At 36.7% G+C, this 27,246-nt stretch overlaps 1 protein-coding gene across 3 annotated transcripts in view; it reads left to right on the forward strand.

Annotated features, from left to right (window-relative positions):
• Window positions 1-1,931: 1,931 nt before the first annotated feature.
• The window catches only part of LOC106082219 (glycerol-3-phosphate dehydrogenase [NAD(+)], cytoplasmic), a 59,068-nt gene continuing 33,753 nt past the window's right edge, over window positions 1,932-27,246 (forward strand). For 2 of the 3 annotated variants that reach the window (XM_013244607.2, XM_013244606.2), the window contains exons 1-3: window positions 1,937-2,048; window positions 7,614-8,239; window positions 8,426-8,603. In XM_013244607.2, coding sequence (XP_013100061.1) covers window positions 8,196-8,239; window positions 8,426-8,603 — 222 coding nt within the window. In that variant the 5' untranslated portion in view covers window positions 1,937-2,048; window positions 7,614-8,195. Of the gene's footprint in view, window positions 2,049-7,613; window positions 8,240-8,425; window positions 8,604-27,246 lie in introns of all 3 variants that reach the window. The other variant, XM_013244604.2, reaches the window with a different exon arrangement.

Raw genomic sequence — 27,246 nt, forward strand, 5'->3', positions numbered from 1 at the left:
TCTCTGACAAGTTTCGAGGTGTCTCTCACCACTTGATATTTCCATCGGGCTTTTGGTCTTCCCGATTGCGTATACCACCGTGTTTGTCTTCAAAAGACTTCTTTGTTGGAGCTTCTTCATCCATTTTCACAACATCCATTTTAGCCAACGCATCCGTTGTATTTTGATGCGTGCAACCAAGATATATTAATTTACAGGTAGTGGCAATAGCCCAACAACAAAATATTGAGTGCACTATCTGATTTTGTGTATGTAGCTAGTTCGCGCCATTTTTCGTAGTTTGTTTGTGTGTTATGGTTCTTAACTATAATACACACATCAAACCAAAACTCATTGACAGATAGTGCACTTCGCGAGCAAAAAATTTTACTCAGCTGTTTGCGGTACACTACCTGGTAGTTATGTCATGCGCATAACTATGCTATAGTCGTCATACAGCTCGTGTTTCATACGCCAGAAAACAAACAAAAGTCATTTTTTTTTTATCAAAAAAGGATACATTTCATTAAAAACTATCGATATTTACGCAAAAATTATTATTACCGATCATATTGGATAGTCAAAACAGAGCGGTCTATTGGCAGCAAATAGACCGATATATTTTGGCTCATAAAAATTTAGCTGAAACTTGGTACTTGGTACATAGTCCAGAACGGATCATACTTTACATAGCTGCCATATCTGAAGTCTCCCAATTAAATTCTTCGGCCCATTTAAAGCATATTTCTTACCCGATTACATCTCGATCGGACCGTAATTTGATACCGGCCGATCATCCGAATAAAAGTAGAATTTTTCATCTGTCCTGTTCCTGTTTACCAAAGCATACCTTGATTAAAATGAATTTTTGTCATTGCTTTTCACATTTATAAGCTTGTAGTACAATAAATCGTCCAATCATACATTAGTTATCACCAATAGATGGCGCTAGCTTCGTCATCGTAATAGTTTGGCAACACAGCAAGGTTGAATTAAAAATATGGTCTCACCCGTACAAATGCTAACAGCCATCCAGATTTGACAGTATTAAAGGTGCTATTACACTTAAAGTAGATGAAGATTTAGATGACATGCCACTTTTTTATTCACATGTAATTGAAAATGTTTGTCAAAATTGTCAATTTACATGGAATTCATCATTTTTGTTATCACACCTGTATGTCATTTTCGTATGATATAATCTAAAAATTTGAACAAAAGCTATTTTTTATGCAAAATGATAGTTAAAGTTATGAGAAATCTGGTTAAATCATTAATTTTTGAAAGCAATTTAATCTGGGGTTGCATTCATTCGACTGACAACAAAAACAGCCTACTTCATTATGATATTGTCAAAAGTAAAAGAGCACGTTCTAATTGAAAAACAAATTACATGTGCTATTTTGTGTCAAACGACATGTACAAGTCAAAATGTGCTAAATTTGACACGTCATAAGACTAACTAACTACATGCCGTGTAATAGAGCTATATAGGATGCCATTTGGTTTTTATGCTGTTGCACAAATGAGACAACCTTTAAAATAAGTCAGTGTACACACCTAGAAAGTTGAGTCATGCTGCAGGTGAGTAAAATTCATCGCTGTTGTTGCAAAGTCTATTGACTACCATGGCGAAACAATTCATTCGTCGTTTTGCCAACACACGCAAACATATTTGTGTGCGTGTGTGTAAACGTGTGCGTGCATGAGCGGAGAATATGCGAGAAGATAACAACAAAGAGAATGCAAACAAAAATATGACATATGTTTGAATATTAATTGATAATTTATTTTAAATTTATAACGGTTTTGTTGTAATTAATAGGGGTATTGCAACTTTATGAAACCGATTATTTGAATATATCGAGTTCTCGTAATCGATTTCGGTGCATAAAAATCGATTAATCGAAAGACTTTTTTAGAACACAGCAACTCTGCAATATTTTTGTTCGTCCGTCGTAATTTGTGTCCGTCTATCCGTCTATCTATTCGCGCTTATCTGATTGTTTCCTTTCCATATTACGTAGGGCAAAGGACAAAGGAGCTATCATTGCAAGCGTAGAAATCCCGTGAGTACTACTTCACATTCGGTAAAGTATTATTTAATATTGGCAGTATGTGAAGGGTCCATGCCATTGGAGATAGAGCGAGCTGCAACCACCCACTTGCCGCACAGTGTCTTTGAGAAAGGATATTTGTGACAGCAATAAGAGAAATGCCTTGGCTAAGATTAACCCGTTTGTCTTTTGCAAGGAGTTTTGATAATTCTAATAGAGGAGTATTGAATAGAGTGCCTATTTAAAGGAATTATTGTTTTGCTTTTGTTCAATTGCAGCTTAGTGTTCTGTTGTTGTGCCTTGTATTTATTACGTTTTTATTCAGTTAACTATTATATTGCTGATAAACTGTGAAAGTAGTAATACCAATGGGTTTTCTCAGTTAGAATTGTCGGCAGTTTGTGATTACCTAATTTTATTTACTATAAACTAAATTGGTCGCAACAAAGTCTGCACTATAAAGCGAAGAAGTTGTCCAAATATTACATTGCTTCTTATCACCACATGTAAAAATGTACAAAAACAAATAAGAAAAGACTAGGTTCAGAAGTATTCGACTCTATAATACTCTATAGCAATAGATTTTGCTTCTTTAAATAAAACCTCTATGCAAGTTGGTGTATGAGAGACATGAGAGCTTTATCTTAATCTTATCCTAATTACAGTTTGCAAGAACTACTGGTCTAGAAGTGCATATTTTCGGAAGTTTTATAGGGAAGCTCTGCACAAATTTTGAATTTCGTAGGCATACTGTGTTATGTAAAACATAACAATGGACTTTGGTTTTGTTGGATCCCGGCACGGGATAGCTTTGAGCACCATACAGGCTGGAGCATTGAGGTCCAATCTGTGTGGTGTTCATTGCTGTCACGAGAAGTTTAGCTGCGAGCCACAGGTTGTGGATAGTGGAATGCTCCATACGGAGTAGCTGCAACGGCAGTCGCGGACAATCAGCGGTTTCAAACGGAGAGTTTCCATGGCACCGTCGGGCGGCACCGATTGCAATCAAAATAACAGTCTTTAAAAATTAAGATATTGAGCTGAAACTTTGAAAAGATCATTTTTTGTACATAGGCAAGTTAAGTTTGAAGATGGTCTATATCGAACTATATCTTCATATAGACCGATCTCCCGATTTAAGATCTTAGGCCCACATTTACTACCCGATTGGCTGAAATTTGGCATATTGAACTGTGCTAAGATCCCCGATATCCTGGTCGAATATGGTTCAACAGCTCTTATATTAAGATACATAGCCGCCATATGGACAGATATTTTGGTTTAGGGTTTTCGGCCCATTAAAGCTGCATTTATTTACCAATAAGATTTAAATTTGGTACAATAATTTGTGTTAACATCCTCTATATTCGATTGGAATATGGTCCAATCCGTCTATATCGTAATATAAACATATAGACCAAACTCCAGATTTGGGGTCTTAGGCTTTCAAAAGCTGCTTTTATTACCCCATTTTGCTGAAATTTTACACAGTGACCGTACCGTGTAAAATCGACGACCGTACCGATTATGGTTTAGATCGGACTAGTTTGAGTATAGCCCCCATACAGGCAGATCTCTCGATTAAAGAACTTTCGTATTTATTACCCGAGGGATTATTAATCATATAGGGATTACACCCTGGTGTGAACATCAAAAAAAAAAAAAATGTTTCAGCGGTGGTTATTCCCTTACAAATGCTGGCTACATTTGTGAGTTGTTGTCGTAACCACATTTGCATGTGGAGGTGGCGATTCTCGTCATGCTCCTGTAAATGAACAAGCTCGTTTTGGTCCATAGGACCGATTGCCGCGGGAACAGGGTAGTCATTGGTTAATTAAAGCCTTGTCATATCAAGCATCACAGGCACTCAGTATTTTTGCAAGAGCTGGTGCCGGTGCCTATCACTGAGACTCTTCGCTCTATACCGCTGATTGCACGCGACTGCTGTTGCAGCTACTCCGTATAGAGCATTCCATTATACACAACTTGTGAAGCCCGGTAGCTCGCAGCTAAGCTTCCCGTAACCGCAATGAACACCACACAGATCGGACCTCAATGTCTCAGCCTGTGTGGAGCTTACAGCTATCCCGTGTGAGTAATAGCGCCATGTTAAAACTTCTCTACCAAGTAGTGTCGCTATGAAGCACGGTGTTCTGACTCGGCATAAAAAAGAAGGGCCTTTATAATTGAGTATAAACGTTAATCAGACTACAGTCATTAATGTAAGAGAAGTATCCCCTCGGAAAAATGCACTAAAAACAATTTTATGAACGTTGTGGGGAGATATGCTAATATATGCATTCAAAGTGCAAAAATGTGCGCAAATAAATGAATAACGTTTTCTAATGCTGCTCTTGGTTCGTAAGGAAATATTATTGGCTAATTTAGACGAACGACAATCAATATACATTTCCATAGAATTCCGAACCCTACTCCACCGTAGCGCAGAGGTTAGCATGTCCGCCTATGACGCTGAACGCCTGGGTTCGAGATCAGATCAGAAAAAATTTTCAGCGGTGGTTTTCCCCTTTTAATGCTGGCAACATTTGTGAGATACTATGCCATGTAATCCTTCTCTCCAAAAAGGTGTCGCACTGCGGCACGCCGTTCGGGCTCGGCTGTAAAAAAGAGGCCCCTTATCATTGAGCTTAAACTTAAATCGGACTGCACTCATTGATATGTGAGAAGTTTGCCCCTGTTCCTTAGTGGAATGTTCATGGGCAAATTGCATTTTTTTTCTTTCCTTTAAAAAAAAAATCTTTTCTTAAAAAAAAAAAAAAAAAAAAAAAAAAAAAACATTTGAGAAAACATATTGTGTGATATCACCTTTAGGCCTATGTGTGCCATATCCATATCGAAAGCCATACTGGCCTGCTTCCTACTTCGTCTCACAAATATCCTCTTCTTCTCACGATCTGGATCCACAATATGGTTTTTGTCTTTAATTCCTATAATAGTGCTAAGTAGCCTCTTACCAAAAGCCAGCACTTCCTTCGTTTTGCTACGGTCGACGGTAGTCCAGTGTAACCTGACAGCTCGGTATTCATGTACAGATTCCCATTTCGCCACCGACTCCGCACGGACCACCTCTTCTACCTTGTTCAGTAGTACGAAAAATAGCCCATACGCGATCCGCCTTTGATTGGCTGGCCGTAGACGAGCCATTTCTGGTATATTTGTCCGCCTTCTCAATTCCCAGAACACCACCGTGTCTGAAATCATTTGCGGCTTTCAGACATCTGCCTGAAAGACCATGCACTCCATCTTGGCGCCATAAGTGAAGAATGAGTTCTCATCTCAAAGACAACATCCGTCTACGGTCTCTCATTCCCTCCTACGGAAAGCAAATCCTGAACATCTTGTGTCGAATCGGCCTCTGTGTCAGTGAGTCTTTCTTCAGTCTTCCCACCGCATCTATAGTATTCTCCTACAGTTTGTCAAGCTCACTCTACCTAAGTGCAAAATTGCAACCTCCATACTACTTTCCGCAAGCGAACCATTTTTTTTGTTTATAAGATTATGAGATTGAAATTTTTAATACTTTTTTATGCCCTGATTTTTATTATAATAAACAAATAAAAAGTCGTTAAGTTCGGCCGAGCCGAACTTTGGATACCCACCAACTCGGAAATATATGTAAACCACCTTTCATCAAAATCCGGTGAAAATTGCATAACTTATGTCCCATAGCAATTATGTCGAAATAGGATCCGATTTGGACCAAATACTAATAAGTACAAGTCATTGTTCATTTGTGTATAACAAAATTTCAGTTAAATCGAATAATAAATGCGCCTTTTTTGGGGCCAAGACTTTAAATCGAGATATCGATCAATATGGCAGTTATATGCAAATCTTGATCGATCTAGACCAAATTGCAGAAATATGTGGAGGGGCTTTACTTAACTCACTGTCCCAAATTTCGGCGACATTGGACAATAAATGCGCCTTTTATGGGCCCAAAACCTTAAATCGAGGGGTTGGTCTTTATGGCAGCTATATCCCAATCTGGACCTATCTGAGTGAAATTGAAGATAGATGTCGAAGGGCCTAACACAACTTACCGTCCCAAATTGCGGCGACATCCGACAATAGATGCGCTTTTTATGACCCCAAAACCTAAAACCGAGAGATCGGTCTATATGGCAGCTATATTCAAATCTGGACCGATCAGGGCCAAATAAAAGACAGATGTTGAAGGGCCTAAAATTCAGCAAAATCGGATAATAAATGGGGCTTTAATGGGCCTAAGATCCTAAATCGGAGGAATCTGTACCGATCTGAGCCAAATTGACGAAGGATGTCGTAAGGCCTAACACAACTCACTGTCCCAATTTTCAGCAAATTTGGATTATGAATGTGGCTTTTATGGCCCTAAGACTCTCAATCGGAGGATCGCTCTATATGGCAGCTATATCCAAATCTGGACCGAAGGATGTCGCAGGGCCTAACACAACTCATTGTCCCAAATTAACGTAGGCTGTCGAAGGGCCCAACACAACTCACTGTCCCAAATTTCAGCGAAATCGGATAATAAATGTGGCTTTTATGGGCCTAAGACCTTAAATCGGAGGATCGTTCTATATGGTAGGTGTATCGAAATCTGGACCGATCTGGGCCAAATTGACGTAGGATGTCGAAGGGCCTAACGCAACTCACTGTCGGATAATAAATGTGGCTTTTATGAGCCTAAGACCCCAAATCGGAGGATCGGTCTATATGGCAGCTATATCCAAATCTGGACCGATCTGAGCCAAATTGACAAAGGATTTCGAGGGGCCTAACACAACTCACTGTCCCATATTGCAGCAAAATCGGATAAAATATGTGGCTTTTATGGGCCTAAGACCCTAATCGGAGGATCGCTCTATATGGCAGCTATATCCAAATCTGGAACGATCTGGGCCAAATTGACGAAGGATGTCGAAGGGCCTAACAAAACTCACTGTCCCAAATTTCAGCAAAATCGGATAATAAATGTGGCTTTTATGGGCGTAAGACCCTAAATCGGCGGATCGGTCTATATGGGGGCTAGAACTTAACCTGCTTATGGACAAAAAAATAATCTGTGCAAAGTTTCAGCTCAATATCTCTATTTTTGAAGACTGTAGCGTGATTTCAACAGACAGACGGACAGACTGACGGACATGTCTAGATCGTCTTAGATTTTTACGCTGATCACGAATATATATATACTTTATAGGGTCGGAAATGGATATTTCGATGTGTTGCAAACGGAATGACAAATTGAATATACCCCCATCCTTCGGTGGTGGGTATAAAAACATATGTGCATGTGGCTTTAAAACAAAATCGAACAATTTTTTTATGGAAAACACTAGGACAACATTTTTCATTTTTGATGTTAAAACAAGTGTTCCATCCTATGTGTCCATGTCAAAACAATTCAAAATCTATAACTTAGCTGTTATCTCCTTATTTGTTTTTGAAGTATCACCTAAATATCCACATATGCATGTATGTTAGCTATTCATATGTTCGTTTTGAATTCAAACTAAAAAAAATATCTATACATTCTTGTTTGTTTATCCCAAAATAAAAAAATGCATTCTTTAGATGAGCGGAGGAGGAGGAGTAGTAGTAACACAGTGAAAATTACCCCCCACACACCAACACATCGGGCCACATACACATTTCACAGCCACATGTCAAGAAAAATAAGAGAACCATTGCTGAGGAGTTTGAAAAGCACATAGTCAATGAAAACAGAGACGGACGATTGACTGGCACGCAGAAGAGTATCAAAGTATCTATCTCTAACCAAACTCATGTCTAGCTGGCTGCTCTCCTAATAATATTTATGGTTGTGCAGCAGTAGACCGTCTACGACCGACAACGACGACATTAAAAAACCAAATTCACTTTTTCTAGTCAGTCGTAGTTGCTGCTTCGGCCGTGTTTAACGTGTCATATTTTTGTTCGTCAAATAAAAACGCTTTAACGCTTTGTGAAAGAAACAACAACAAACAATAAACGCAATCTTTGCACAAAAAATACAACAAGCAAGAACGACAAGTGAAAAAAGTACAACGCAAAGTAAACAATTTACGCTAATTTTTATTAATACTAAATCTCACCTTAATAAGAGCTCTTCTTAACAAGTAAATAAAAAAAAACAAACTACAAGAACAACAAAAAATGGCTCAAAAAACCAGCGTTTGCATTGTCGGATCCGGCAACTGGTAAGTCTTTCTTTTCTTTTTGAAAGTTGCATTTTCTTGTGGTTGTATTTAAATAGAAAAAAAAACTAAAATTATATAATTTAAATATTCAAAAGTAGAAAGCGAACAATCAACCATAAGATTACAACATCATTATAACCTTTTCAACCAAAAATAATAGCTCTTTGTTTTTATGGTTTTTTATAGGGGCTCCGCTATCGCCAAGATTGTGGGTGCGAATTGTGCCAACCTTCCTGAGTTCGAGGAGCGTGTCACTATGTATGTTTATGAAGAAATGATCGATGGCAAAAAATTAACAGAAATCATTAACACCACCCATGAGAATGTTAAATATTTGCCTGGCCACAAATTGCCCCCCAATGTGGTAAGTTGTATGGTTTGCACTAAGGACTAAATCTTCAAGGATAATGCCCAATATAAATATTAATTTTATCTTCTTACCCCAACTTAGAAATGGGTTTTTGACCGTGGCGATTAGGAAATTAGTATTGCTTACCTTGGTTATCCTCAAAATGATTCATTGAAACATTGATGACAATATGGGTTTTTTTCTCTTCCAATGCTACTCAAGCAATTAATTATTCTTTCAAACAAAGTTGTTTGAATTCTTTACTATTATAAATGATTTCAGTAATTTTAATCATTATTGGGTAAAAAGCATACCCTTTCTTTCGGCAAATGTTATAAATGATTTGGAATGGAAATCAGCTAGAGGGCGCAACGTTAACCACATCATAAAACTGGTTTGAAAGATTGCTTGTGAGAAATGACTGAAATTGCTAATTAGTTTTAGTTTAAAATTGTATAAATTATGGCTTTGTCTCTAATTTGGGATAGTGAAAATATGAATACAACATCATAGATAATGGAAGTCATTTTTGAAGTGGCAAATTATTAGTTAAAAAAAATATATAGTTGTTGTTGTAGCAATGTGTTGTAGACTGAGGCGGCAGCCCTTACCGATGAAGGGATTCATAGGATCAATCTGTTACGTACAACCGGCTGCCATGGGATTGTATCAAACATGGAATTGTTGTAACAATGTTTTGTGCCTTCCAATAAGTTCTAATCCTGGGCATTTGTAAAACTTCTCTACAAAGAGATGTCGCCCCTTGCCGCTCCATTCAAACTAGCTATTTACGATTGAGAAAGATTTGTATAGGACAGCACTAAATGAAAGAGTCTTTCCATGGGAAAGTTGCGTTTGCATCCAAATCTAGAAACTCTGCATCTAGTTCATGATGCGTGGAAAATTTGCAGGCTATAAGTTAAGCTGCTATTACACGATACGACTTGTCATATGCAATTTCCAAAATATCATCTCTTAAAGTTGTACACATCATGGGATATGTATGAAAAATTTAATTTGACAGATTTTGGAATAAATATGCAATTTTTTCGATTAAATCGAGCTTTTATTTCTTCCATAATACATGTAGAGATATGCCTATAAAAAAAATACAGTACATATGAAAATACATGCCGATTAGATCGCGCTCTATTTGTATTTGACGTACATAAGAAAAGTGTTATGAATACAGAAAGTAACAGCTCATATGACAAGTCTTAACGTGTAATGGCTGCTTTAGCAAACACACTACATCGTGCAAAAAATGTGCAAATTTTGCCTATGAACATTGCACTAAGGAACTGGGGCAAACTTCTTACATATCAATAAGTGCAGTCCGATTATAGTTTAAGCTCAATGATAATGGGCCTCCTTTTTATACCCGAATCCGTACAGCGTGCCACAGTGCGACACTTCTCAAATGCTGCCAGCATTTAGAGGGGAAAAACCACCGCTGAAAATTTTTTTCATAATTTGAACCCAGGCGTTCAGCGTCATAAGCGGTCGTGCTAACGCAGCGTAGACTACGGTGGTTTCCACTACATTTTGCACGTTACCATCAATCCCATACCAATCCAAAAGTAGTTGAGCCTAAACTTCCTTATGTTTTGTAGAGGCTCCATTATTATGGATTGTGGATAAACTTCAAGAATGGAGTTCACTTAGCAACCTTTTACCGTATACTCATGAATGCTGGTCAGATCTGCCTCACAAGCTGTTTGATCTAGATGGTATCTTTTATTTTTCAACTTGGAGTCTATGGACGATGGCTATCCATCCACTAGGTTGTTGTTGTAAGAGCAAGGTCTTGTTATATAAACAGAACTCTGCAACTTAGTCGAAATGTGTCCATTGTAAGCTAAGTAGGCTTGGCTTTCTAAGTACTTGGTTACAGGCGCGATACTCATCTGGCACATTGACATCAATTCCACGCTAAAACAAATTAAGGCGATTAAAGGCCTGTTACTGACCGAACTATAATTGTTTTGGAAGTTGGAGACCTTAGTAGAAGTCATTATGCAAAATTTCAGCCATATCGGATAAGAATTGCGTCTGATAGGGACTCAAGCAGTAAAATCGGGAGATCGGTTTATATAGAAGCTATATCAGGTTATGGACGAATTTAAACCAATTATGGTCTGAGTTGTTGTTGGATCAAAATAAAACACTATCCAATATTTTAGCCAAATCGGATAATAAATGCCCTCTGTAGAGGCTCAAGTCAAGACCCCAGATCGGTGTATATAAATAGCAGCTATATTAGGTTATGAACTGATTAGACCATACTTAGCAGAGTTGTTGGAAGACCTCATACAAAATTTCTACTAAATCGGATAAGAATTGCGTACTCCAGAGGCTCAAGAAGTCAAGATCCAATATTGGTTTATATAAGGCTATATGAAAAAAAACCGATATGGCTCATTTACAACCCCAACCGCCCACACTAATAGCAAGTATTTGTATAGAAATTGTATAAATTGTATTTGCATAGAAATTGGTCTGAGATTTTTTGACTCGGATAGTTGTTTTAGCAGTGTGTTGCACACTGAGGCGGCAGGTCGTTTCGGTCTATATGACTGATTGCCTGGGAATCAGAGTGGCCATTGGTTATCAAATAACGATTTCTGCACATCCTATGAGGACGTCGTGGAATATTTGTTGTTGTAGCTACATTTTCATGTGGAGGTGGCGATCCTCGTCAAGCTCCTGTGTGAGTAAGTTCATTCCGGTCCAAAGGACCGATCGCCGCGGGAACAAGGAGGCCATTGGTTATTTAAAGGTGCCAATAACTCGCCTTGTCATATCGAGCATCATAGGCACTCAGTATTTGTGCAAGAGCCGGTGTCACCCGGTCTCTCACTGAGGCTCTCCGCTGATTGTCCTCGATTACCGTTGCAGCTACTTCGTATGGAGCATTCCACTCTCCGCAACCAGTGGACGCGCCCGGTTGCTCGCAGTTAAGCTTCTTCTGACAGCAATGAACATCACATAGATCGAATCTCAATGTTCCAGTCTGTGTGGTGCTTACAGCTGTTCTGTGCCGGGAATAGTGTTCCACTTCTCATTACTTCGCTTAATAAGAAGACATTCGATACATCTTCCTTCTCTTGATCCTTTGGTATCACAACATACTAAAATATCTTAGTGAATGTTACTTAGACTGTCACTTTAACCTTACCTATTCAATTTTAACTGGTTCTCATAATAGGGAACTAGTTTCGTGTTTGTATTAACCTGCTTTTTAACTTCAGGATCAGCTAGTAGAACCACGCTAGAGCTAGATGGGGAAGTTTGTTGACCTTATACCTGTAAATAAGCCTATAGCAAAAGATGGGATTTTTAATACTTTTCTCATGTTTCGAAGAGCCAAATTTCACAATGCATAATTAATATTAATTTAAATTTTTTTAAACAATTTAGCAATGACCGAATAAATGAACCTGTTTTAAAATATTGCACGGAATTAAAATATGGCGACGTATTTTATTGGTTTCGATCTTATTTGGAGTGTCGTTGGGGGTATTTATAGAATTGGCATCATTTTTTTATCTTAGGCTAGGATAAGAGGCCACCGTAGCGCAGAGGTTAGCATGTCTGCCTATGACGCTGAACGCCTTGGTTCGAATCCGAGACTATCAGAAAAAAATTTCAGCTGTGGTTTTCCCCTCCTAATGCTGGAAACATTTGTGAGGTACTATGCCATGTAAAACTTCTTTCCAAAGAGGTGTCGCACTGCGGCACGCCGTTCGGACTCGGCTATAAAAAGGAGGTCCCTTATCATTGAGCTTAAATATAAATCGGACTGCACTCATTGATATGTGAGAAGTTTGCCCCTATTCCTTAGTGGAGTGTTCATGGGCAAAATTTGCAAATTTTGCTTCATGCCGATTGGTAATCAATTCAATTTACCCAAAGCTTTGAGAATTTAAATTGATATCCCTATCGTTTGTGAAATTAAGAAATAATATATTTGCATTAAATAATAGATTTATGATAAATTGAAAATGTTTATTTTTATAATTATAGGAAAATGAAGGGATTTCGAGGATTACGTTTTTATTGTTATGATTAGTGTAGTGAGTTCATACATATAACATATAAACATAAACGCGAATTCAGCTTGTTGGCCCACCCAAAGTCTCATTCATTCACCGGCGAAGTGAAATTGTGTAAACGTTTGGCGAAATCCATATTGGTGGCTACAAATGTTCAGCCTAGAAATCATTATCTTGTTAAAAGGGGATGCTCTTTTCAATTTGATTTGACACAAATTTTTAGACAATTGTAAAATGATTTTGCTACGCTGTATCGCTTTCACTTGCAATTTGCGTAAAAATAAATTACTAACTAAATTTCTCGAGAACATTCATTAAGGAAAAGAGGATACTTCTCCTATATCAATTAGTGCAGACCACTTAAAGTTTAAGCTCAATCATAAGGGCCTCCTTTTGTATACCGAGTCCGAACGGCATGCCGTATAGCGACTCAACTTGGTAGAGAAGTTTTAACATGGCAAGATTCCTCACAAATGTAGCCAGCATTAGTAAGGGGATAACCACCGCTGAAAAAATTTCTGATGTTCATGTCGGGATTTGAACCCATAGGTGTATGCTGTCATAGGTGTGCATGCTAACCTTTGCGCCACGGTGGCCTCCAATAAAAAATTAATTAAAAATGTATAAACCATATACAACTTATAAGCCATTATATCTTGACTTATATATAATTATTTTCACATTTATTTTAATTAAATAACAGCTGAAAACAAATAAATTAAAATAATGACTTAATATATTTTTTATCCGTCTACTCACAGAAGAGTAAACAAATAATTAGAACATTCTCGTTGTTAGTAATTAATTCATAAAATGTTTTATTAGAAAATATGACAAATTCGCTGGCTGGCTGACTGGCCATCTATTCTTATCAGCGGTAAATTTCGATAAAAGAACTAAAAAAACAGCATTCACACTCACCCCGAGGGTAAAAATACAGTAGAACTCACTCAGAAAGTGTTATCTTTGGTGTTAGATATGGCAAAATTTGTACCATGACCGTGAAGCAATCGAACAAACCCTCATATCACAATGACTTTGGATTAGTCAAGGTTATTATCAAAAAGAAATGTAATTGCGATAAGCCCTAGGTACTAGTGACTCCAATACATGACTTTCCACTCTATTATTAATTTCATTTATCTGAAGTTTTGTTTTTTTATTTTTATCTATTTATTCGTTTTCGTTGAATAAGAGGGAAAACAAACAAACAAACAATTGTATTATTTAATGACATTGGTTTTTTTATTTTATTTATATTTTCCTTATGTAATACATTGTACAAATGACACAAATGTTTCAATATCATTAAAAACAACAACAACAGTCAGCTGAGAAACCATGATGCGTGAATTTACATTTTGCCATTTCTCATGAGTTTGTGCATGCAACAGCAGTGAGTTGCCAAGTTGAGTTCATAGAGGCACAACTCATAGATGGCAACATAGGGCAATTGTTTAATTAAGCTATTTTCAGAAAATGAAATTCTATTAAAGCCAATGCATTAAAAATAAACATATTTGCGAATAGATTAAAATATTACTATTGATTAAGAGAACACTTAGTTCGGGAAACTGGAAGTGAAGAGGGTTTTTGGCATTATCCATTAGTCTGTATTGTTAGTTATTTCTATTTAGATATGATCGTAAACAGGGTTTTACCATGGTTGCAGTCATTGCATCATGTCTATCGCATGTTTGTTTATATTTTTAATTATTGCGATTATATTGATAATTGCGTACAACATTATCTGTGACATACATACTTTATCTATCATACTAGAAGTTTTATTAGAAGTTCAAAGTGCTGTCAAAAAAAAAGTTATTAAATGATTGTTTTTATACAGTCTGGTTTCATTTACGAGTATACAATAGATGTTTTAAGCAATTAATTTGAAGTGTTTTCTCAATTTGTTATTGCAAAAATGGACATACGAGGTAAGATTGATAAGTATAATTCAGTAGAGGGCACACTTACTCACGTACACGTACATAAAAATGTGCAATAGTATGTGTATTAGTGAAATAAGAGTAAAAAGCATACAATTAATTTTGGGTTGCCCAAAAAGTACTTGCGGATTTTTCTTATAGTCGGCGTTGACAAATCTGTCAGTTATCAGCTGTTACTTTTAGCTTGTTTTAGAAAAAAGTGTAAAAAAAGTATATTTGATTAAATTTCATTCTAAGTCATATTAAAAATGCATTTACTTTCTTTTAAAAAACCGCAATTACTTTTTGGGCAACCCGATAGAATAGAGGACCGGAGAACATGATAGCATTTATTATGAAGGGACTTTCCAGGCCATCAAACGTGTGTTAACGCTATATTGACTTTAACGGTTAAAGAGGATTGAAATAACAGAGAAATTTTTGTGATCTCCAAATTTTAAAGCTAATGTCAAGCTTATAGTAGTTGGTAATTATTTTATTTTTTTTTTCAAAGCAAGCAGCTCTGCTGAACAAATAAAAATCACGTGAAAGGAAATAATGCATATTAAGAAAATGTAAATGACGCAAACTGCATGCCATTGAGAGCAAAATTCTGCTTGCGACATGTTTTTAGATAATCCTCATTTATCTATATTCACAAGCGCCACCAATCACTCTATGTGCGAAGTTCAAATTCTTTATCTGTATATAATTATCTATGTAACGGTTTGGCAATATCTTTGATGTGGCAACTTCTTTAGACCGGCATTCAAGATCAAATCAAATTTACAGCAAATAGAAAATAAATAAAAGAAAGAAAGATACACATACTGGAAGCTATGACTGTCTAAACCCTATATGCGCTCAATGTCATACTGTGTGCGTCCTTTGAAATTTCTAAATATCCATTTTTTGCAGAAATGTTTTTGGCAGAACTGCTTGCTTAAAAAGAAAAAACAAGTAAAAAGTAAAAAGAAAAAACAACAAAAAACAAGTAAAAAGGCGGGCCAGGCCGAACTTAGGATACCCACCACTATTCGTCAAAATCCGGTGAAAAATGCATACCTTATGCCCCATAGCAGCTATATCGAAATACTAATAAGTACAAGTAATTGTTCAATTGTGTATAACAAAATATTGATCTTTTTACTAGCTATACTTAAAAATAAACCTTAAATTGATAGATCGGTCTATATGGCAGATATATCCAAATCTGGACCAATCTGAGCCAAATTGATGAAGGTTGTCGAGTGACCCAATACAACTTACTTCGGCGACATGGGACAATGAATGCGCCTTTATGGGGCCCAGACTTCTAATCGAGATATCGGTCTATATGACAGCTATATCCAAATCTGGATCGATTTGGGCCAAGTTTAAGAAAAATATCGAAGAGCCTAACACAACTCACTGTCCCAAATTTCGGAGAAATCGGACAATAAATTCGCCCTTATGGCTCCAAAACCTTAAATCGAGAGATCGGTCTATATGGCAGCTATATCCAAATCTGGATTGATCTGAGCCCAATTGAAGAAGAATGTCGAAGGGCCTAACACAACTCACTGTCCCAAATTTCAGCAAAATCGGATTATAAATGTGGCTTTTATGGGCCTAAGACCCTAAATCTGCGGATCGGTCTAAATGGGGGCTATATCAATATAAAGTCCGGTGGTGGGTATAAAAATAATGAACGACATCTATAAGCTTGACATTTGCTGTCAAATCTTTGCGGCAATTTATTTTCACTTTTCAATGAAACTTTTCTTCAGTTTTGTAAAAAATAAGGTAATGCTCTTTATGGTATATAAAAATGGGACAAATTTCTCCCCAAATCACTAATTTTCGAAAACGTCAAACATCGTGGATGGGTGGATGGCCAAGTTTGAGTGGAGTTACATATGTTTACACCCCGTTCAAAGATTTCTCTGATATCCCCACAACAGAGTAAACACCTTACCCCCATCGAGCGGACACATAGACTGGTAGAAAATATGTGAGATCTAAATAAACGATATTTTAGAGTAGATTATTAATTTAGGTTTTTGGTTCAGTTGCGGGCACCCAAATGTCACAAAATAAACGCAATCTCTGTCTTAAAAAAATTGGAATCAAATCAAAATTTGTTTTTCCTTCTGTCGGGCTTCCAGAGTGAATTGACAGTAGACCACATCTTGACAATACCGGCACTTAATATTAAATACACTTATGTATGTTCGTTGACCACCATACGGATTTCCAGATGTAGTTCTCTGATTGTGGTGTCAGTATGATTGGATTGGATTAAATGCCTTCGATGGCTCTACTTCAATACAAATGGCAACTCTTAAAGTTTGGCGCTAAGCCTAATGTAAATACTATCTCACACTCATCCATTAGTAATTCATAAGATATTGAAATATTCTATAACCGTATCAACAAAATCTACATCACACTCATCAAGAGCGGGAAGTTAGAGAACAACAAAATAAACAAGATGTAATTAAGCAGAAGTGCCACTCAAGTCATCGCGAAGGGAAGAGCTTATAAAGTAAAATTTTTTATCAATGCAGTTTTGATGAGAGTACAAATGAAAAAAGAAACCATATGGCAAGCAAAATTGTATGCGTATATAGAAAGTCCACTTATCTAATAGCAGCAGCATTGACATTGAAAACTCTTGGCGGTGTTATTTTTAAATAAAAAAATGTTTGCAAAATAAAAAGAAAATCTTAATCAAGACAATCGTATGATGAGACCGACAAGCATAACGAAATCAAATTTAAATGTTTGAGTATTTAATTCGCATTTTCAATGTTATGTCAGGCGCATAAGAGACACATTCGGGACGAGACAGATGTAAAGTAGATGGTATAGACGATAGATGAGTGCCTTATTTCTTTGTTTGGGTGGTGGGTGAGGTGACCGCTATTTTGTCTTTGCACAAGCAACAACAACTAACTAGCATGCAACATTAAGTGATTTGACGTCAGCCGTGCTATTTTCTCTTTCAATGTGACGACCAAGACACTTTTCTCTTTTTTTTGTGGGGGCAAAGAGAAATTTCTCTTTGCTTGGGGCCAGTTTGTTATGTTTTATTGTTGTAGAATTGACTTATGGGATCTGTGTTGTTGGGAAAGAATGTGCTTTCTTTGGCAGTATGTATTTGCATCAGGTAAAAGCATTGCAATGAGGTTGGAAGGGCAATGAAATGTATGAAAATAAGTATAGGTCAAGGCCGTCAAAGAGCAATAGACTAAAAACAAATTTGAAGACACAAAACCACACGCTACATGTATAGTAAAATGTATGTCCATATGTATGTATGTATATGACTATGGTATGGGTGTATTTTTAATATGGATATTTCTCCTTTTAAATTATTCAGCTAAATTTAGTCAAGACATATAATACAAGTTTGAATGAGAACTAGTTTTATTGGGACACTAATTGTGCATTAATATTTAAGGTTTGTTAGAAATGTCAGAAAGTCAACTTTTTAGCAAAATGTTATGTAAATCAAACGATAGATACAATAAATTAACGGCGGTATTCACAAAACTATGTGAAGCCTTAAAATAGGTTTATATGACAGTTATATAAAGAAAATCAGTCAAATAAACCTATTGGGTTGCCCAAAAAGTAATTGCGGATTTTTTAAAAGAAAGTAAATGCATTTTTAATAAAACTTAGAATAAACTTAATCAAATATACTTTTTTTACACTTTTTTCTAAAGCAAGCTAAAAGTAACAGCTGATAACAGACAGAAGAAAGAATGCAATTACAGAGTCACAAGCTGTGAAAAAATTTTTCAACGCCGACTATATGAAAAATCCGCAATTACTTTTTGGGCAACCCAATATTTCAAATCTAGATTAAGTTTTGTAAATGCCGGTGTAAATCTATACGTTTTTTTAACTTATCGTATGAAGTTGGGTATAGAATATATTCTCATATTAAAAAGATGTTGCAGTTGGCTTAGTTTATACATATCAAGGCGTATTTAATAAGGTGACCGCATCAGCACAGCTGATGGAACTTGATATGTCAATTGGTTTTTGAATTCGCCTTGTAAAAATATTAACTTCATAACAAATATTTTATAAATTGATTTTTGTGTTTGCTGCTGTTAGGGTTCTTAAACTTAGATTGCATAACGATACTCGTCTAACAATCTCAATCGCTGTCAGCTTTAATAATGGAAGTTAGGTTCATTGTGTCGCATCCGAAAAAGATTCAAAAAGCGGTGAAGATCACAGACAAAATATAAGGCAGTACAATGCCAGACATTGGAATGAAGAACATAAGGAGCCAACATACATGACAATAATGTGGGCCAGGCAGGCTGGCAGTAACCACGCAAAACACTAACGAGACACATATGAAGTTGGAATCAATCCCATCCCAATTGGAATTGAGGCAGCACTACCCTGGTACCTATTTTACCGCTACAATAACCAAGTGAAAACTATTTAAACCTGCCATCTTGGTGGTTTTGTGTGCAAAACTTTTGGAGATAATGGAAATTCTGAACATTTTTAAAAATGTTTTTCTAGCTTGAAACTCAAAAATTAATAAACTTTATTATTCTTAATCTGATTGGTCGAAAATTTTAAATGTCACGGCGAATAGAATTTTCTTTGCCCTGTTTGCAAATGTTGGCATATCAAGTTCCCAAAAAAGTTGCTTTGTTGTTGCAATTCGCCGATGCGGCCACCTTATTAAATATGCCTTGATACATATTATATACCCATGAAAAAATGTTATCGAAATAAGTAAGCAAACTCGATTGAGTAAAACAATACACGTTTAAATAGTTTTGTTACCACATCACAGAGTAATGGAAAAAAATAAACCTAATAAGAAGAAAAACAAAATTTACACAAATGTAGGTAATGTAAAAAATTTATATTAAAATTTGAAAAGTAAATGAAAGCTGAACAAATTTTGCCTAGTTTTTCTGAAGGTGACTTTCTGAAGGCAAATTAGAGAAGAGTTAACATTTAGAGGAAATGTGAGTAATCACTTTATAAAAGAGGAAGGATTTGTTATTAAGAGTTGGTTATATTCAACTTCCATTAAGAGCAATACTCATTGTAGAAACGAACTAACATTCCAATACTATAATTGTAGAAAGTTTTGCAGGCCTTAAGGCCTGGTTATGCCCTCGTAAATGTAGTTTAAATGTAGAACAAAAGTATCTTAAGCGTAGAGAGGCAATTATGATTATTACCAAACGTAGCATTTGGCATTTCAAAGAAAACAATTCTTTTAACAAAAAAGACTTGAAGGTGTGAGAGATCTGACGTCGAAGAACTTCAGGCATAACTCAAGGGCAGGACGGAGAAGTCAGCCCTCCACGCAGTGATGCTTGAAGTTGAGACGTCTCTCCAACTGAAGGAGTACGCAATGACGGCCTTCTCGAATATTGAGAGGGCATTTAATAACGAGGAGATGGGTCGATAGTCACTACCATGAGCCGCACGGGGAGACAGAATACGGCCAAGTTTCCCTTATGGATACTATGGATGCGGTGGACAGACTGAGGAGGGTTTCAGGAGACAGGGACTGGATTGGGACTATACTGCGAGACACTCAACATTTCGAGTGTGTCGCCATAACGATAGACGCAAAAGAAATTCTGAGAAGTGATTTACAGTTTTCGAAATCAGTTGTTTTTAATGATGTTGTAGCCACATTTGTATGTGGAGGTAGCGATTCTGTTCAAGCTCGTTCCGGTCACTGATCGCCGCGAAAATGTTATGACCATTGGTTATTAAAAGACGCCAATAGATCGCCTTGTCACATCGTGTATCACAGGCACTCAGTATTTAAGTAAGAGCCGTTGCCGCCCGGCCTCGCACGGAGACTCTCCCTTCGATACCGCTGATTGTCCGCGACTTCAATTGCAGCTACTCCGTATACAAAGCCTTTCATTAATCGCAACCTGTGGACTCGCCCGATAGCTCTCAGCTGAGCTTCTCGTAATGACGATGAACACCAAACAAATTGCAGCTCAGAGTTTCAACTGATGTGGTGCTTTTAATCATCGCGTGCCGGGTCGAAATCAGTATGTGTATATAGCGGCCTTGGTCTCTAGTATAGTGAGATCGAAGTGCGTGTAGGAGTGTGTGGAAGCCCTGAAAAGACCTCAGTTTCCAACATAGTTATAACATGGATTAGCGGATACAACAGCGCCATATTGGCGCTTACCCCTAATCTCTTGTAATTTCTTGTTAACACATATGTCTCACTGTTTTTCACAACAGTTCAGACTGACTACCTTTTCATGGGGGTCAATAAACCTTTATTATAAACAAGCAATTGTAATAAATATCACAGATAAATAGAATAGGAGAATAGCAGTTTTCTAAATATTCATTTTTGGTTTTAAAATTTTTTCAAACTTAAAATTTTATCACCTGACACGAAAACGAAACGCAAAATTTTGTTTTTACTGAATTCTACTTTCCGTTTACGGTCGACAGACATGTGTTTTCACAATGCAAAACAAAACAGCTGACACGTTTTCCTACATTTACGGTATGTTTACGAGAGCATGACCAGGCCTTTATTTCTAAAAGTGTTCTATAGGTACTTTCTGACAATTGTTGTTTAACGGTTAGTGTTTTCTTTTTATTCCACAGCACGTGTCGTTTCCGAATTATGGCTTGAACCTATTTCTGCCGTTTTCGCCAAGCGTATTCGACAACTTTTTATTTCACTCGCTAAAAAGATTCTTATCATCAAGTTAACAATAAAATGTTCTTATGATACGACAAACAAGCCTTGATGATTGAAGAGTACAATTTAATTTTTGAGTGGTTACACTTTATGAGATAACCTTTCAACGGTTTGTTTTGTGTGTTGTTTTTGTTAAGAATAATATTAAAAACAAAAAAAAAAAAAAAACAAAAATGTGTTAAGAGTAAAGGGAGCATACTTTGTTTTTGTAATTTTGCTGTAGATTTATTTTGTTTGGCTGTGAATATGTCGATATGTTTACATGATTTATGCTCTTTCAAAAGTTCAATGAACTTTGTTTAAGTTGTGCAGTTGTTGTTGTTGTGGGTTGAGCTTTGTTGTCGTAGGCTTGATTATTTACACAATGTAAACGTGTTTTGAAAATACGTAACAACCATTTGTGAATAAATTATATTATAGGTGTTGTATATGTATATACGACAGTAGAATTGTCAACGGTGTGTCCGCATTCATTATTTATTTCTGTAAATAATTCAACCAGTAGTGACAAAGATTTCTTTACTTTGCAAGATGCTGGAAAATGTAATCGGTTGAATACAGTCACAGTCGATTATTGATTACCGGTATATGAATCGGTTTCCTAGCTCGAATTGGAACCATTGTTCAATCAAATAAATACACACAGCCCATAAAGTCTCCGTTCACCTGACAAACTTTTATGATTGGTTAAAGAACACAAAATAAAATTTTAAATCAAATCAACTCTTTTACATTTATTTTTTCTTCATATTCCTAACATTAAAAAACAAAAACAAAATTCTAAGTTTGGTTAGCACTTTCACTCTAGAGCGATTTAAATATGATAACAATTAAATATAAGCACCACAAAGTCTGCGTTCAGTAATTAAAAATAAACAAAAGAGTTATTTAAACACAAAATAAAAACATATTAACACATTCCTAATATTTGGTAGGATAGTCACGTTGTTTTAAGACTGCACTTGGTCTATTTGGCATGGAGTTTACCAACTTGTCTGTTTCCTCAGATGTTATTTTCGCCCATTCTGCCTGCATAACACTTCGTAACATCTCCTTGCTGGTTATAACGTGCTCATGAGCACATAAAAGGCGAATTTATTACCCGATTTCGCTGAAATTTGGCACAATGAGCTGTGATAGGACCTTCGGCATCTGTGGCCAAGATCGGTTGTATTTGGGTATATGTACACAGAACGGTCTATATATAAAGTCTAGGGGCCATAATAGGTTAATTTGTTACCCGATTTTGATGAAATTTGCTGCAATGAGTTGTATTAGACTTCTACAAATCCTTACAGAATATAATGGAGATCGGGCCCTATTTTCATATAGCCACCTTGGTATGGGGATGTAGCGACCATAGGTGAGCAATCATGTTCGGGTCTTAAGGACCGATCGCCGTGGGAACAAGGTGGCCATTGGTTATTTAAACGGGCCAATAACTCGCATTGTCATATCGACTATCACAGACATTCAGTATTTAAGCAGGAGCCGGTGCCGGTGCCGCCCTGCCTCTCACTTAGACTTTTCACTCGATATCTCTGATTGCCCGTGATTGCATTTCACTATCCACAACCCGGGATATACCGAGATGAGCTTCTCGTGATGACATCACATAAATCGGAGCTCAAAGTTCCAAACTTTGTGGTACTCACAGTCGTCCAAAGTTCTGTCTGGCCGAACTTAATGTTTTTTTATACCAACCACCGTAGGATGGGGTATGCTAAACTAGTCATTCCGTTTGTAGCACCTTAAAATATTCGTCTAAGTCCCCATAAAGTATATATATTGTTAATCGTCGCGACATTCTGAGTCGATCTAGTCATGCACGTCCGTCCGTCCGTCTGTCGAAATTACGATAGAGGTTGAACGCGTAAAGCTAGCCGCTTGAAATTTTGCATATATACTTAATATTGATGTAGGTCGTTGGGGATTACAAATTGGCCATATCGTTTCAGATTTAGATATAGCTCCCATTTAACCGATCTCCTGATTTGACTTCTTGAGCCCTTGGAAGCCGAAATATTTATCCGATTTGGCTGAAATTTTGCATGTAGTGTTCTGATATGACTTCCAACAACTGTGCCAAGTACGGTTGCAGTCGGTGTATGACCTGATATAGCTCCCATATAAACCGATCTCCCGATTTGACTTCTTGACTCCTTACAAGCCTCAATTTTGTCCGATTAGGCTGGCATTTTGCATTCGATGTTTTGTTACGACTTCCAACAACTATGCCAAATACGAACAAAATCAGTCTATAGCCTGATATAGCTCTCATGTAAACCGATCTCTCGATCACCCTTGTTCGGTTCCTTGAAGCTTTAATTTTTGCTGGTTGACTGTTTGGTATGTAGACTGAAATTGTGCCCTTCAACTAAATTTATTTTGTATAAATTTGTAGTAGAATTCATTGTGGTGGATTCCCAAGATTCGGCCCGGCCGAACTTATCACGCTTTTACTTGTTGTTATTTTAATCATATAGGCGCTCTATACAAAATTTCTTTTCTGTTGAAAACCATATCGTAAATACATATATATATTTGTATATCCCAAAGCGGTAAAATTTCTGAAGACCCTGAAGCCTTTGGATTAATTTTTGTACCCTACACCACCACTGTGGTACAGGGTATTATAAGTTTGTGCATTTGTTTGCAACGCTAAGAAGGAGAAGAGCTATACCCATTGATAAGTATACCGATCGACTCAGAATCACTTCTGATTCGATTTAGCCATGTCCGTCTGTGAGTCCATGTATTCTTGTATTCTGTATTCTCATCACGAAATTTTCCACATATAACTTTTTTGGTCCAAGGACGGACGCTATTGATTTTGGTAAAAATCGCTTCAGATTTAGATATAGCTCCCATATATATGTATCGTCCGATTTGGACTTAAATGGCCGTATTAACTACAATTTTCAACCGATCTGCACAAAATTTCGCATGAACTGTTTTGTTACTGTTTACGAGATTTCATCAAAATCGGTTCAAATTTATCGCCATACATATTTATCGCCGGATTTGCACTTATAGGGCCGTAGTAACAAAAATTTTCAAATGATCTGTTTGAAAGTCGGTTCCGATTTAGATATAGCTCTCATATACATATATATTTATATAGTGCCCGAATTTATAATTGTAGAGTATCATAAAGTTGGCTCCACCCGAGTTTTGCCTTTCCTTATTCTTTTTCCATTATATTTATGTTCTTAACAAAATGTCCTCTAATTTGAGTACAATATTGTCCAAAATTTCCTATAATATGAGTACCATATTGTCCACATTCCGCCGAATTGCACTTGCGTGGTAAGAGGGCGCTTAAGGGGTATTAGTATTCCTACAATCACTTTAGGGAGAGTCCAAACAATTTTAATTTTTTGGGAATTTTTTCGGTAAACCGAAGTTTTGCTAAAAACCGAAAACTATCTCCTCTGTAGGGTGTTTACAAGATTCGGTTCGACCAAAAATCTTTTATTAATATGTTGATTAAATCTGTGAATGGCAGAATTTTCTTTGAAATAAAAATTTGAATTTGTGGATTTTGAATTTTGGAAATGAATTTGGACCAACTAGGCATGGACGTTTGCGATCCTGCCGAGAATATACCCCCTGATAAAAACAGCCATAAAAGCAATTGTAAGTCAGCCATTGGAAAACTTTTGCATGAAGCCTGCTTTAGTGGACATGGACATGGATATGGCTCGCAAAATTCTGGATGTTTGGATCAAGACATTACTCCTTCGACGTCTGCATCATCATCCTCTAAATGCAATAAAGGAATGTCTGCTAATTTGGTAATGAATGTTGAAAAATTGCCTTCAATTGACATTAAAAAATTGACAAAAACAAACTCAACGCAAGTCAATACATCAAGACCTTTACCATCCAACATTGAGAGCAATATGGATCACAACGAGTTTACCCCCTCTGACAAAGAAGGTTTTCAAATGGTGCAAAAGAAACGGAAAATATCTGGTGATACTAACTTGCGTAAGATAGATTTAAGCAATTCTGTTCTTAGCGTTTCAAATAATGCATCTGGCCAATCGCAGGATTCTTCCAATAGATTTGCAATATTAGGAGATTTAGATATTAAAACTAACAACACTTATCATAAGAAAATTCCAGCACAAGAGGCTTTAGTTGTAGAAAAATCTGTTGGAAACAGGAAGTCTTTCTGCCCTCCTATTTTTCTTTTTGGTGTTGATATGAATAATTTAATTAAAGACTTAAAGGCTAGGCAAATTGTATTTAAGATTGTCAACAAGAGCAGACACAAGAGTAAACTTTATTTGCAAGACCCAAAAATACACACTGAGCTAATGTGCCTTCTACGTGAAAAGAAATTAGATTCATACTCTTATACACCAAGGGAGTTAAAACGACAAACCATTGTTTTGCGTGGCCTTTTGTTTGACACAGCAATAGAGGATATTAAGTCGGAAATAGATATGTTAGTCCCTGATACAGTGCATAGTGTCTCTAAATTTTCCACTTCATACTCCAAGAAAAACAATATTGACACAGGTCTTTTTTTGCTAACACTGCATCCTGGTAAATCCGTATCTGAGTTGAAGACGCAAAGATATATTTTGCATCAAAGGGTGTCTTGGGAATTACCGAAGAAAAATATGAGGGATGTTCAATGCTGGAGATGCCAACAATGGGGGCATATGTCCCAAAATTGCAACAGGGATTTTGCGTGCGTAAAGTGCGGTCAAAACCATGCACAAGGTGAGTGTAAATTTGTGCAGGGCGATGGAAATTTACCATTTTGCATCAATTGTGGAAATAGCGGCCATCCCTCGAGTTTTAGAGGTTGCCCTGAGTATAAAAAATATGTTGAGCTTAAGAAGAGAGCTAGATCAGTTGCCCTAGAGAGAAAAGAGAAGGCAAAAAACAATGTTTTTAGTGCTTTAAACTCTTTTACTCAACCGAATGTATCTTATTCCGATGCGTCCCGTAACGGTACTTCTAGTTACACTCAACCCTCAACGAAACCGAAAATCATTGAAGAATTTTTGAAAATTGCTAAAGAACTTTGCCCTCCTAAAGTGATTTCGCTGGAAGACAAAATTGCCAATTTTATAAGGGAGTTTCAAACCATTTCAAAGGAAGAGGCGATACAGCGATGTATAGGCCTCTTACGCGAAGTAAACCAAGTCTATGGTCCATAATGTTCTGGATCTTATTACATTTAATGTCAGGTCACTCATTGAATATGGCCGTAGATTTGAATTACACAGTTTAATGAAAAAGTTTGATATTGACATTGCTTTCCTTCAGGAAACTCATTTGAGAGCTGGAGGTAATATTAGTTTTGAAGGCTGTCACTTTCTAAGGGATAACAGCGCACAAGGTGTGGCCATACTACTTAAGAAACATTTTAAATTCAGAAAAGAAGTCATCTTAGGGTTTCTCTTCCCTAATTTATTTATTTCTATTGATGTTTCTATTAATGGCGTTCTTAGGAAAATTTTGTTAGGCTCAGTTTATATTCCTGGCAATTCAAGCCAATCGCAAATTTTAAGTTCTCTGTCTTCTTTAGGTAATTATTCTGGGGGATTTGATTTCACATTTATAGGTGGTGATTTCAATGCTAGACATATTTCATGGGGTGATTCTATGAATAATTCAAATGGAAACTGTTTTTATGACTTCCTTCAAGTAAATCCCCACTTTTTTACCAGAATATCTTCATCCTGTCCAACGTTTCCAAATGGTTCATCTTACTTGGATCATTTTCTCTTTTGTTCTAACACATCTGACCTGCCAAATCCTGTTTGTTCGACCTCATGTTTACCCAGTTTTTCAGATCACTACCCTCTCAAACTTAACGTCATTCTTCCTAGCTTCGAAATTGTTTTGCAGCCTCCTCCTACATTTACAAGCTACGAAAGCACAAATTGGGATGATTTCAAGCACGATATAACTCAGGGTATTTTAAGTAA

The sequence above is a fragment of the Stomoxys calcitrans genome, chromosome 2 (assembly GCF_963082655.1).
Source record: "Stomoxys calcitrans chromosome 2, idStoCalc2.1, whole genome shotgun sequence".
Taxonomy (NCBI): Eukaryota; Metazoa; Arthropoda; class Insecta; order Diptera; family Muscidae; genus Stomoxys; species Stomoxys calcitrans.